Source organism: Microcaecilia unicolor, chromosome 9, assembly GCF_901765095.1.
Source record: "Microcaecilia unicolor chromosome 9, aMicUni1.1, whole genome shotgun sequence".
Taxonomy (NCBI): domain Eukaryota; kingdom Metazoa; phylum Chordata; class Amphibia; order Gymnophiona; family Siphonopidae; genus Microcaecilia; species Microcaecilia unicolor.
In genome coordinates, this window is record NC_044039.1 from 192,097,593 (window position 1) to 192,110,935 (window position 13,343).

The 13,343-nt window shown below is 46.2% G+C and overlaps 1 protein-coding gene across 2 annotated transcripts in view; it reads right to left on the reverse strand.

The window, feature by feature from the left end:
* TECPR2 (tectonin beta-propeller repeat containing 2) overlaps positions 1-13,343 on the reverse strand; it is a 158,445-nt gene that overhangs the window by 113,449 nt on the left and 31,653 nt on the right. For both annotated transcript variants that reach the window (XM_030214188.1, XM_030214189.1), the window contains exon 7: positions 8,148-8,591. In XM_030214188.1, coding sequence (XP_030070048.1) covers positions 8,148-8,591 — 444 coding nt within the window. The remainder of the gene's footprint in view (positions 1-8,147; positions 8,592-13,343) is intronic.

Below are 13,343 nucleotides of genomic sequence, written 5' to 3' on the forward strand. Positions count from 1 at the left end.
TGAACACGAAGTCTTCCTGAAGTAACTGAAGACTAAACTTGAATCTGAAATGCAACCAGAATATAAACAGTACAGATATCTGGGAGGGACTATGGATTGATCAGCTATGATTAATGGAAAGAAAATTATCAGGTATGATACATAATTTTACCTTCCATATCATCATGCTGATCAATCCATAGACTGGTGGGATGTACCGAAGCAGTACTCACCCAGGGCGGGACATTGAAATCCCTGACCTCAACACTGAAGCTCCAAACCGGGCCTCCGCCCGTGCCGCCACAGTCAAGCGGTAATGCTTGGAGAATGTATGGGCCGATGCCCAAGTTGCCGCCTTGCATATCTCTTCCAAGGAGACGGACCCGGCCTCTGCCATCGAGGCCGCCTGAGCTCTAGTGGAGTGAGCCTTCAGCTGGATAGGCGGCACCTTCCCCGCGGCCACATAAGCCGCTGCAATGGCTTCCTTGACCCATCTTGCCACTGTAGGCTTCGCAGCCTGCAGACCCTTACGAGGACCTGCAAACAGGACAAACAGATGATCCGATTTCCGGAAATCATTGGTCACTTCCAAGTATCTGATGATGACTCGTCTCACATCCAGATATTTAAGAGCAGAGTATTCCTCTGGGTAGTCCTCCCTACGAAAGGAAGGGAGACAGAGCTGCTGATTCACATGGAAGCGAGAAACAATCTTGGGCAGGAAGGAAGGCACTGTGCGAATAGTCACTCCTGCCTCAGTGAACTGCAGAAAAGGCTCTCTATATGAGAGCGCCTGGAGCTCGGAAACTCTTCTGGCTGAAGTGATAGCCACCAAAAAGACTGCTTTCAACGTCAGGTCTTTCAGAGATGCCCTCGACAAGGGTTCAAAAGGCGGCTTCTGTAATGCTCTTAGCACCAGGTTGAGATTCCACGCAGGCACCACTGAGTGCAGAGGAGGGCGCAGGTGATTAACTCCCTTGAGAAAACGCACCACATCTGGCTGCGAAGCCAGGGAAGCACCCTTGAGGCGGCCCCTGAAGCAAGCCAGGGCCGCTACCTGGACTTTAAGGGAACTGAGCGACAGGCCTTTCTCCAGACCTTCTTGCAGGAATGCCAACACTGAAGAAATTGGAGCAGTGAATGGAGAAAATGAGCCTGCTTCACACCACGCTGCAAAGGTACGCCAAACCCTGGCATAAGCAGTAGAAGTAGAGCGCTTCCTCGCTCTCAGCATAGTGGCGATGACCTTGTCTGAGAAGCCCTTCTTCCTCAGACGCTGCCGCTCAATAGCCAGGCCGTAAGACCAAAGGGGGAGGGATCCTCCATCACCACGGGATCCTGATGTAACAGGCCCTGCTCCACTGGCAGCCGCAGAGGATCGTCGATTGAGAGCCTGATCAAGTCCGCATACCAGGGACGTCTGGGCCAATCCGGACCCACCAGGATTATCCGGCCTGGATGCTTTGCCACCCGGTCTAGCACCCTGCCCAACATGGGCCAGGGCGGGAACACATAGAGAAGCTCTTGTGTCGGCCACTGTTGGAGAAGAGCATCTACTCCCAGGGATCGAGGGTCCCGTCCTCTGCTGAAAAAGCGCGGCACTTGGCAATTGGCCGATGACGCCATCAGATCTAGGCTCGGCTGGCCCCAGCGCTTCGTGATATCCAAGAACGCCTGAGCAGATAGCTGCCACTCTCCGGGCTCCAAGGTATGGCGACTGAGAAAGTCCGCCTTGACATTCATGACTCCGGCAATGTGGGCCGCTGACAGCTGTTCCAGGTTCGCTTCCGCCCACTGGCATAGATTCATGGCCTCCTTGGCTAGAGGGGCGCTCTTGGTACCTCCCTGGCGGTTGACATAGGCCACAGCCGTGGCATTGTCCGACAGGACCCGTACCGGCTTCAACGCCAGTACCGGGATGAACTCCAAAAGCGCCAACCGAATGGCTCTGAGTTCCAGGAGGTTGATAGACCACTTGCCTCTGCAGGAGACCAGAGCCCCTGCGCTGTCCTTCCCAAGCAGTGGGCTCCCCAGCCCGACAAAGAGGTGTCCGTCGTGACGACAATCCACTCCGGGGTCACCAGAGACATTCCTGCAGACAACTTGTCTGTCTGCGTCCACCAGCTCAGCGCCTTGCGCACTGCTGGGTCCAAGGGAAGGCGCACAGCATAATCCTCCGACATTGGAGTCCAGCGCTGCAACAGAGAGTGTTGTAGTGGTCTCATATGAGCCCTGGCCCAGGGCACTACTTCCATCGTGGCCGTCATAGAGCCCAACAGCTGCACATAGTCCCAAGCCCGAAAAGGAGAGGCTACTAGGAACTGGTCCACCTGAGCCTGAAGCTTGACAATCCGATTGTCTGGCAGGAACACTCTGCCCACTTGGGTGTCGAATCGAACTCCCAGATACTCCAGGGACTGAGTTGGGCGCAGCTGGCTTTTCTCCCAGTTGATGATCCACCCCAGGGAGCTCAAAAGAGCAACCACCCGGTTCACAGCTTTGCCGCACTCTGCATAAGAGGGGGCTCGGATCAACCAGTCGTCCAGATAAGGGTGGACTTGTACTCCTTCCTTCCTCAGGAAGGCCGCGATGACCACCATTACTTTGGAGAAGGTCCGCGGAGCAGTAGCCAACCCGAACGGGAGGGCTCTGAACTGGAAGTGTCGGCCCAGGACTGCAAAACGCAGAAAGCGTTGATGAGGAGGCCAGATGGGAATATGCAAGTATGCTTCCTTGATGTCCAAGGATGCCAGGTACTCCCCTGCCTTCACTGCCGCTATAACAAAGCGGAGAGTCTCCATGCGAAAGTGCCGAACTTTCAAGGCCCGATTGACCCCTTTGAGGTCGAGGATAGGCCGTACAGAACCTCCTTTCTTTGCTACCACAAAGTAAATGGAGTAATGCCCCTTGCCAAGCTGATTTTCTGGCACCGGAACGACCGCACCCAGGCGGATCAGATTGTCCAAGGTCTGCTGCACTGCCACAGCTTTGACCGGAGACTTGCAGGGAGAGAGTACAAACCCGTCTCTTAAGGGTCGGCAGAACTCTAGCTTGTAGCCGTCTCTGATGACTTCCAGCACCCAAGCGTCTGAAGTTATTGTGGTCCACTCGCCCAGAAACGAGGACAGCCGTCCTCCAATCTGCACTGGGGCGTGGACCAAGGCCCCGTCATTGGGTACGAGACCCTGGGGGAGGACCGGAGGGAGCACCTCCGGGACGGCGGTCTCTGCGAAAGGAATGCTGCTTGGGGGAGAAGTTCCTCTTGAAGGAAGAGGGGGCAGAGGAGCCCGACCTGCCCGGGCGGTACCGACGGGCTTCCTGAAACCGTCCTCTGGAGGTACCGGGTCGAGCACTAGCCCGAGCCCTGACCTCTGGTAACTTCTTGCCCTTAGACGTGCCGAGATCGGTCACAATTTTGTCCAGCTCGACCCCAAAGAGCAGCTTGCCTTTAAAAGGCAATCTAGCCAGGCGGGATTTAGAGGCGTGGTCAGCAGACCAATGTTTCAGCCAAAGCCACCGCCGCGCAGAGATTGTCTGAGCCATGCCTTTAGCTGAGGCCCTCAAGACATCATACAGCAAGTCTGCCAAATAGGCTAAGCCCGATTCCAGGGCCGGCCAATCAGCCCTCAAGGAATGATCCGAGGGGAAAGCCCGCTGCACCATAGTCAGGCACGCCCTGGCCACATAGGAGCCGCAAACTGAGGCCTGCAAACTTAAAGCAGCCGCCTCAAAGGACGACCTTAAGGCCGCCTCCAATCTTCTGTCTTGGGCGTCCTTTAGGGCCGTGCCACCTTCCACCGGCAACGCCGTTTTCTTAGTCACCGCAGTGATTAAAGAATCCACGGTAGGCCACAGATAGGCCTCACGTTCACTTTCAGGCAAAGGATAGAGGCGGGACATAGCCCTAGCCACTTTAAGGCTCGCTTCCGGGACATCCCATTGAGCCGAAATTAAGGTGTGCATGGCATCATGCACGTGGAAGGTTCTAGGCGGGCGCTTCGTCCCCAGCATAATGGCAGAGCCAACAGGGGCTGAGGGAGAGACGTCCTCCGGAGAGGAAATCTTCAAAATGCCATGGCCTGCACCAACAGGTTGGGCAAATCCTCTGAGCTAAAGAGTTGCGCTGCAGAGGGGTCATCCGCTCCATCCGAGCGGGGATCCGTCTCCTCCAAGGAATCCGCAAAGGACCTTTGGGAGAACTCAGATACGCTGCCCTCATCTACATCGGAGGAGACAAAGTCCTCCAAGGCCTGGGAATCAACCCGAGGGCGTTTACCTCCGGGGGCCTCAACCTCTTTACCAGACGAGGGAGCAGGGGCAGCGTTTTGCATAAGGAAGGCCTGATGCAGCAGCAAAACAAACTAGGGGGAGAAACCCCCCAGACTGTGCACTTCCGCAGCCTGGGCTACAGCCCTAGACGCACCCTCAACCGGCGCTCGCAAGAGCGGGGGAGAGACATGCTGCGCATCCAAGATGGCGTCCGGCGCGACACTCCGCGAAGGAGCCGCGCGGGAAGAACGGCGCTTAACTTTAGCCGCTTTTGTGCCGTCGCCCAAATTAAGGGCGTTCATGGCATTAATGTCTCCCACCTCAAGGGCGGCCCAAGAAGAAGCCGTCCGAGCCGCGTGGCCAGCCAAGATGGCGGAGGCGAGCAGCAGGGGATGGGCGTTTATGGCGGGAAAAACCGCCACACCGGAGGAAGGACCGGGACACTCATCGGTCACGAAACTGTCACCCAACAAGGGCGAATCAGACTTTAAGACCCCCGCATCCCCTCTAGAAGCGCCCAAGCGATCAGGGGAGCGACTCTTTGCGCCCTCGCCCTTCGACGCCATCGGCCACGTGGAGATCAATCGGGGAACCCCCTGCCCGCTATAAAAAGGTAAAAATTACCTGCTTTCCGCTCCGAGCTGTAACGACCTGGTGTCCCAGTGAGTAGCTGCAATAAACGTCGAAATAAACGCCTTTAAGGACGTTCAAAATTTTTTTTTTTTTTTTTAACGGAGCCAGCGGGAGGGGGGAGAAAAGGAGGGACCTGGCGCCACCAGGTTTGCACTTGCTCAAGAAAAGCCCTCAACCCCAGGCACTCAACAAAATCTAAAAATTAGGCTTGGAGGCCTAGCCAGAGCTGCTGCTGTGTGTGACCACCACCTGCTGAGATAGAGAACATACTGGGGAGTTTCCGGCAGCACATGACCACATATAGGGAGGCAAAAGTTTGCTCTCTATCTCCACCTGCTGGTAGATGGACACAACCCACCAGTCTATGGATTGATCAGCATGATGATATGGAAGAGCGGGTTGGATAGGCGAAGCTCAATGCTCCAAGTGTAATAGAGAAAATAATACCTTTTTGCATGCATTCTGGAGATGTGCTCGAATAAAACTATTTTGGGGAGAGATACAGAAATATCTTGAACATCTCATAGGGCAAAGATTACTCCTCTCTTGGAGAGGAGTGTTGTTGAACAAAAGAGATGCGTATGGGATATCAGACAGACATATAGAGCTATTTTTATGCAAGGCATATGCAGTGGGGAAAAAATGCATACTTAAACACTGGATGCAAGAAGATCCACCCTCCTTTTGGTACTGGAGAAATAGGATGCATGAATTAATGCTTTGGGAGGCTAGGACGGCTTATGGTAATCCAAAGAAAAGAAAGGAGTTTATCAAGATATGGATTAAGTATTTGCAAGATATCTCCCATAAAGCACGAAGTGCGGTGCTAAATAGACTTGGAATGTCTTAGCAAATGGAGTGTTCAGGAGATAAGCGCTCCAGGTTGTAAATGGGTATAGTCCTGTAATATATATTGGAAATTACTAGACACCATGAAGTAAGAAGACTATTGTGAAGATGTTAACCCCGGGGGGGGGGGGGGGGGGGGGAGAAAATGATGATAGAAAATATTGATGATGTAGTTACGATGTATGTACGCAACAGTGACCTGTTTTTAGGTTAACGAAGTGTTTGAATCTATGGATTGTGTTTATAATGATTATTGTCATCAATAAAAACCGTTGAAATATAAAAAGGTTTGGACAAGTTAATGGAGGAAAAGTCCATGGGGAAGCCACTGCTTGCCCTGGAATTGGTAGCATGGAACGTTGCTACTATTTGAGTTTCTGCCATTTACTTGTGACCTGGATTGGCCACTGTTTGAAACAGGATACTGGGCTAGATGGACCATTGGTCTGATCCAGTATGGCTATTGTTATGTTCTTACATACCCTATCAGCCAATGAGTGGCACAGAAAATGTCTTTGGATGAGGTTCTCCCCCAGGACTTAGGCAAGTTCAGGTTCATAAAGGAGGAGTAACCTAATGTTTAGTGCAGTGGATTGGGAATTGGAGGAACCAATTTTGATTCCCACTGGAGCTCCTTGTGACTCTGGGCAAGTCACTTAAGGGAAAGGGAAATGGGACTTGATATACTGCCTTCCTGTGGTTTTTGCAACTACATTCAAAGCAGTTTACATATATTCAGGTACTTATTTTGTACCAGGGGCAATGGAGGGTTAAGTGACTTGCCCAGAGTCACAAGGAGCTGCAGTGGGAATTGAACTCAGTTCCCCAGATTCAAAGTCCATTGCACTAACCACTAGGCTACTCCTCCACTCTATTGCATCAGATACATCGGATTTTGAGTCACTAGAGACAAAGTACTTGTATGTAATACGTAAACCGCTTTGGCTGTATCACAGAAAGGCTGAACATCAAGAATGTAATGAACATAAACAGGGAATGTGTGGCTCCTGGCTTTGAATAACCAGGTATATCTGCTGACACCAAAGTTAACCAGGCACTAGCCAATATTCAGACCAGTGTCCAGTTAACTCGGTGCATAAAGTTAGGGCTGCTGTTTTGCTGTCCTAACTTTATTTGCTTGCTTAAACAATTAGCAGACTGAATATCAACGCTAACCAGCTAAAGTGGCTTTCTGCCATAATTCTGTCCCCAGCAAATCTAGCTAATTAGTGGATGACCAGTTAGCGGTGATATTCAATGGCACTACCCAGTTCAGTGCTGCTGAGTATCAGCAGCCAGCCAGCCCAGCAGGGTTTAACCGGGCAGGAACCCCTTCTGTCCAGGTAAAGCCTTTTGAATATCGAACCCCAAAATGATCTGGATGTACTATCAGGCGAACGGGCATTGAAGATGAAAATGGAGAGGGAGAAAAGGAAAATGAATTCCAAAGCGAAAACATAAGACAATCTGTATCAGGACAATGAGTCATGAAACGAAGAAAAAGATCAGATGGATGGATGAGAACTTACACAAAGGTGAAATTACAAACTCCCTAGCTAATATTGCTGTAGTGAAGGTATAAATGAACCCAAGTAAAATATACTGAATAAGCACAGTCATATAGCTCACTGCAATCTGTGAAGACGATTACTAAATGTATATTTTCTTATATACCATATATTTCCATCATTCATGATGTATTGTAAGCCACATTGAGCCTGCAAAGAGGTGGGAAAATGTGGGATACAAATGCAACAAATAAATAAATAACCTCTTATTACTTTCTTCTATCTGACACAAACTCATGAGTCAGTTCATACGATTTGCTTGTGAAAACCCTCGACCACACTGGCTGAGAATAATAATCACAACCAGGCTATGCTGCCACATATCAACTGCATACAGTGTACAAATGGAGCTTACTAATGCAAAGATAACGGGGCTGCTTTAACCCCTTATAGTATCCTGGCCAATCTTTTGAGGATGGGCTGTCTGCTGCACTGATTCTGTGGTTTACTGGACCTGCACACTGTGCCTCTCTGGAGCCTACCTTGCGACTACTGCTGCGGTAAGAAAATTGGAGTCGGAGCCAGAACCACAGGAAGGAGAAGCCCATGTTCTTTTCTGAGTGCAAGCTAGAAGCCAGGCCATGGACACATGCAAAGTTTGAGTCTATAACCTGCATCAGGGGACCCAGAGGAGTTTTATTAAAAGTGGTAACAGTGGCAATGACACTCCGGGCACAATTTACCTATGAGCCCCTTGTTATGCAGTGTCTGGGGCAACTGCTCCTTTTGTCCATATGTAAAAGCAGCCCTAATTATCATAAGAGCAAAGAAAATATATTACTTATATGTAACTGTTTGTGTTCACACACAAAATAAAATCTTGTACAATGATCTTCAGCAGTAACGTACCTGCTCTTTTATGTTTCCTTTTTTTTAATTTAATGGGATTCACAATAAGCTCCTGGTTGAATTCTTCACTGCTAATTAGGCTGAACCTCTGTGAGAAGGGCTGCCACTCTCTTAGCACCTCTGGAGGCGATGGGTCCCCTCCTGTAGGAAGACTAGAGCCACTGTCCAGAGAATTGATGGAACCGCTCCTGCTTTTTGTCTCACTGGTTCCAGAGTCTCCTTTCCTCACCTCACTGCTCAGTTCCCCAACACTGTCATCTCTATTCCCAAGTGTTTCCAGCTCATTGTTTGCTACCAAAGGTGAATCTTTTCTACATATGCCCAGGGTGGCATGTGATGCTACATCAGGTGTTCCTTTCTGGCGGTCTGTTTCCATAGAAGATGCAGGTGATAATGAGGAATTTAACACCCAGGGGCCGTGCAATTTTGAATTCATATCAAAACCTGAAAAAATAATCATAAAAGAAATGTTAAAAGGCCATCTCACAGAAAACAGGAGTAGGTTAGTAAAAGGGGAGTGAATGCTTTTCAGTAAGATCCTCTGGTCAGACCCATCAACTATTTAATACACATACCATGCAGAAAAAAGAAAAATTAACTGCTTAACTCCTAGTAGATTAATATTTTTTATGAAATGCTAGGAGAAAGTGAACAAAGATTTGTCTAATTTTCACTTGACCAGGCTTCGAAATCTTGGTACCTCACCTCTCTGTTGTTTTCACTATACCAGTTCACTACTGGAACGCTAATTTCCTTAACATTTAACTATTTAAAGAAGTGTAGTAATGGAGTGAGGAAGCAGGCTCGTGATTACAGCAGCAAGCTGAGAACCAGGGACACCAAAGTTCAAATCGCACTCATGCTCCTTGTGGCCTTGGGCTAGTTACTTAACCCTCAAATGCCTAAGGTATAAACTTAGATTGTAAGCCCTCCAAGGATAGGGACATACATATCCATTGTGCCTGAATGTAATTTGCTTTCAGCATGAATATACATGTTTATTTTATAAATTACATGCCTGTATCAGAACTCTGTCCCAGCCCCACCCAAACTATCTCCCAGGAATATATGGGTGCAAATCATGTACTTGTAGGCACCCAGTTTTATATACATATACCTGCACCAAGTTTGTAACAGCACTTTCCTGGGTATAAAAATATGCTTAACACAGGAAAATGTTTATAAAATTATTCACTAAGAGGACAATTTTAAAAGGGATTTCCATAGTAACATATACATAGTAACATAGTAGATGACAGTCGATAAAGAACTGAATGGTCCATCCAATCTGCCCAACAAGATAAACTCATTACGGTATGATGTGATTTCATATGTATACCTGATTTTGATTTGTACTTGACATTTTCAGGGCATAGACTGTAGAAGTCTGCCTGGCACTGTCTTCCATTGCCCCTGGTACAAAATAAATACCTGAATATATGTAAACCGCTTTGAATGTAGCTGCAAAAACCTCAGAAAGGCGGTATATCAAGTCCCATTTCCCTTTCCCTTATTCTAAAACTTCTGAAGTTGTCATCAAAGCCCCTGAAAAGCTCCACCTCAACCCATCCAAATCTATTCAGCCAAGATCAAGGAACAGATCATAGAAGTCTGCCCAGCACTGGCTTTGCTTCCCAATTACTGGTGTTGCCACCTAATCACTGCTAAGCTTCTTTGGACCCATTCCTTTGTGTTTATCCCACACATTTCTGAATTTACCATTTCCATGGGTAAACAAGAGATTATTCACACACACAAAAAAAAAGCCCTTTAAAGATTGAGTGCCTAAGGCAAACCAGAAAAGTAATCACATGAATTTCAATTTTAATCCTAATGGCACTGCAGCTCTGCAGAGTTTCCCCCTCTGAAGTCAGCCTATAGGCCAGTGCTGAAAACCGTCCTCTACATCTTGGAGCAAATGCAATCATTTTCTTTTTAAGATTTGCATTATTTTGAGTCCTATATTGTGAAAGAAAAATAGAAGTACCTACTGCTATTGAGGGATTTGTATTCCATGACACCGTTTTGCAGCAGAAGCAAAATTCCCCAACAAGCAAATTATCCCTTTTCTCACTTAACACCTGAGGCAGCATTTCTACCAGCTGCACTCAGTATCAGTTGTGTATAATGCCTGGAGCCCATACTTGCTCTCCTATATCTGCACGTTGTTTCTTCCCAGACTTGGACTGCCACTTGTCCTGCCCCCCTATGATGTCTCCGGGGTGTGCAGGTTTGTACTTAAGACCAGGCAGGAAGGACTGTATCATCTGAGGCAACGTTTCTACCAGCTGTGCTCAGTATCACCTACACATAACACCTGGAGCCCATATTTGCTCTCCAATTTCATCTGTAAGGTGTTTCTTCTCAGACTAGGACCAGCACTCATCCCGTCCCCACTGTGATATCACCACATGCAGGTTGTACTTAAGCCCGGGCCCTGCATCAGAGGGACAAGCACAGATGAAGGAGCCTGACAAAGGAGTGCTCCTTTGTGCAGACTTCAGGAGAACTCTGACAGAACTCTGTGGATCCCTGTTTTGGTTGTAACTTTTTATTGAGGATATTATCAGGTACCTTCGAGCTTTTATTTATTTTTTTTTAGGATGGCCACCTTTTCTGTTCCAGTCTCTTTTGGATTCAGTTATTATGGAGATAATAATCTCAACCCATACATATATGCAGACGATGTCACGATTTACATCCCGTTCAAACATGACCTAAAGGAAATCACCAAAGAAATCAACCAAAGCTTCCAAATCATGCACTCTTGGGCAGATGCATTTCAGTTAAAACTCAATGCAGAAAAAACACAATGCCTCATACTCACCTCACAATACCACACAAATAAATTCACCACTATAACCACACCAAACTTTTCCCTCCCCATCTCAAACAGTTTGAAAATTTTGGGAGTTACCATTGATCGAAATCTCACACTTGAAAATCAAGTGAAAAATATATAGCTAAAAAAATGTTCTACTCCATGTGGAAACTCAAAAGAGTAAAACCTTTCTTCCCAAGGGCCATTTTTCAGAATCTGATACAATCAATGGTATTAAGTCACCTGGACTACTGCAACTCCTCTACACAGGCTGTAAAGAACAAATCATCAAAAAACTCCAAACAGCCCAGAATACCGCAGCCAGACTCATATTCGGAAGAACAAAATATGAAAGCACTAAACCCTTAAGAGAGAAATTACACTGGCTCCCACTTAAGGAACGTATCACGTTCAAGATCTGCACGACTGTCCATAAAATTATTTACGGAGATGCCCCGACATACGTGGACCTGCCACCCAGAAACACTAAAAAATCATCTCGCACCTTTCTTAACTTACACTTCCCCAGCTGTAAAGTATTTTAATCCTTTAAGCTCAACCAGCTTTTCCTACATGAGTACACAGCTGTGGATTGGACTACCAACACACTTGAAAACGATCAGCGAACTGACCAACTTCCGCAAATCCTTGAAAACCTCTCTCTTCAAAAAGGCTTACCACAATAACCCTTAACTCACCATAACATTACACCTACCTTATTCAGAATGTCTCTGTTTATAACTGCTTGACTAGATTTGCTTGTTCTACTCGATTTCTTTGTAACACCGAATGTATTATCTGATCTCTCTGTAATACCGAATGTACTCTTTACCCTGATATGGCACTGACATAAGAGGTCTTTGTAAGCCACATTGAGCCTGCAAATAGGTGGGAAAATGTGGGATACAAGTGCAATAAATAAAATAAATAAATAAAATATTCCTGCATCTAGCGATCAGCACAAGACAGGTTTTTAGAGTGTGTAGTCAATATAAAAAATTTACAATATTTGTTAGTCAATGCTAGATCAGTAAGAAACAAAGTGTCTATAATATTTGACTTAGACAAAGACCGGGGCTTTGACATTGTTTATGCTACTGAATCCTGGTTACTTGCGGAAGATACTGTTATTCTTAATCAGCTCAGTTCTCCCAAATATTCTGTTTTGTCACAACCTTGTTTTAATATCCATTAGATATTATGAAAAATGTGATGACTATGAACTGAAAATGTTGAAATCTGTCTTAGGTCCTATACTAAAAGATATTGAAACAATGGAAGCTGAGGATGCAATCAGTGGAATTCTGCCTTGCCAGAAGATCTGAATGAGAATGATCCCATGCACAAAATCGTTGTAGGCGATATCACACTGTTCCCTGATATAACAGTGATTTGAAAAAGTGTAAATGGATAGTGAGAAAGAGGGAATGAGAATGGAGGAAATATCTATCTAGGGTTATATTGAAGAATTTACAATTTAAACATACAGTGTTATAATGCTGGTGTTACTTGCCAAAAACCAATATTTTAATAAGGTTATTGAATCAGTCCTTTCACAAATAAGAGAACTCTTTGCTATTGTTAATAGATTATGTTAAATTCTTTCAAAACATCATGGTTTGATCAAATTCCTTGAGGGATTTGTGAAAGGTTTATGATAGTAAGTTTCCTCTATAACTTGAGATTCTGAAACATTGGATTTACCACTTGAAATAGTTTGCTATTGACTTTAGAGGAACATGGACTTTTCCCCCTAGGTGAATGTAGAGCAAATTAAAAATGTGTTTTCTAGGATCAATAATTTTGGTTGTGTTCTGGACCAATGTCATCCTTCTGTTATTAAAGCTATGAAGGAAATCTCGACTGGAGTAATTTTGCACAATGTGAAATGTGAATAAATCCTTCCCTGAGAGAAAATTGCCTGCTTCTTTGAAAAATGCTGCAGTCAAACCTCTGCTGAAAAACACTAACCCCTTGTTTCTAAGCCATGCTAGTGGCTGTCGGTGCGGTATTGACACAGCCCATTAATTCTGAATGGGCTGTGTTGGCACTGCCACACACCTTAGTAGACAAGGGAGTACGTTAGATTCAACATTAGTACAGAACTATAGACCTATCTCTTCACTCCCTTTTCTAGCTAAGATCATTGAAAAAGTGGTGTTTGATCAATTAATTGAACTTTTAGATTTATATCAAGTTTTAGATAATAATTTTAATTGCAACATGACACCAAGACATTGTTAATTCCAATGCTGGATATTATTCAAGCAGGCTTTGATAAAGGGTCATATTGTTTCTTGGTTTCCCATGAAATTTATGTCGCTTTTGACTCAATCATCAAATTCTTATGCAGCAGTTAAGAGCAATAGAAATTA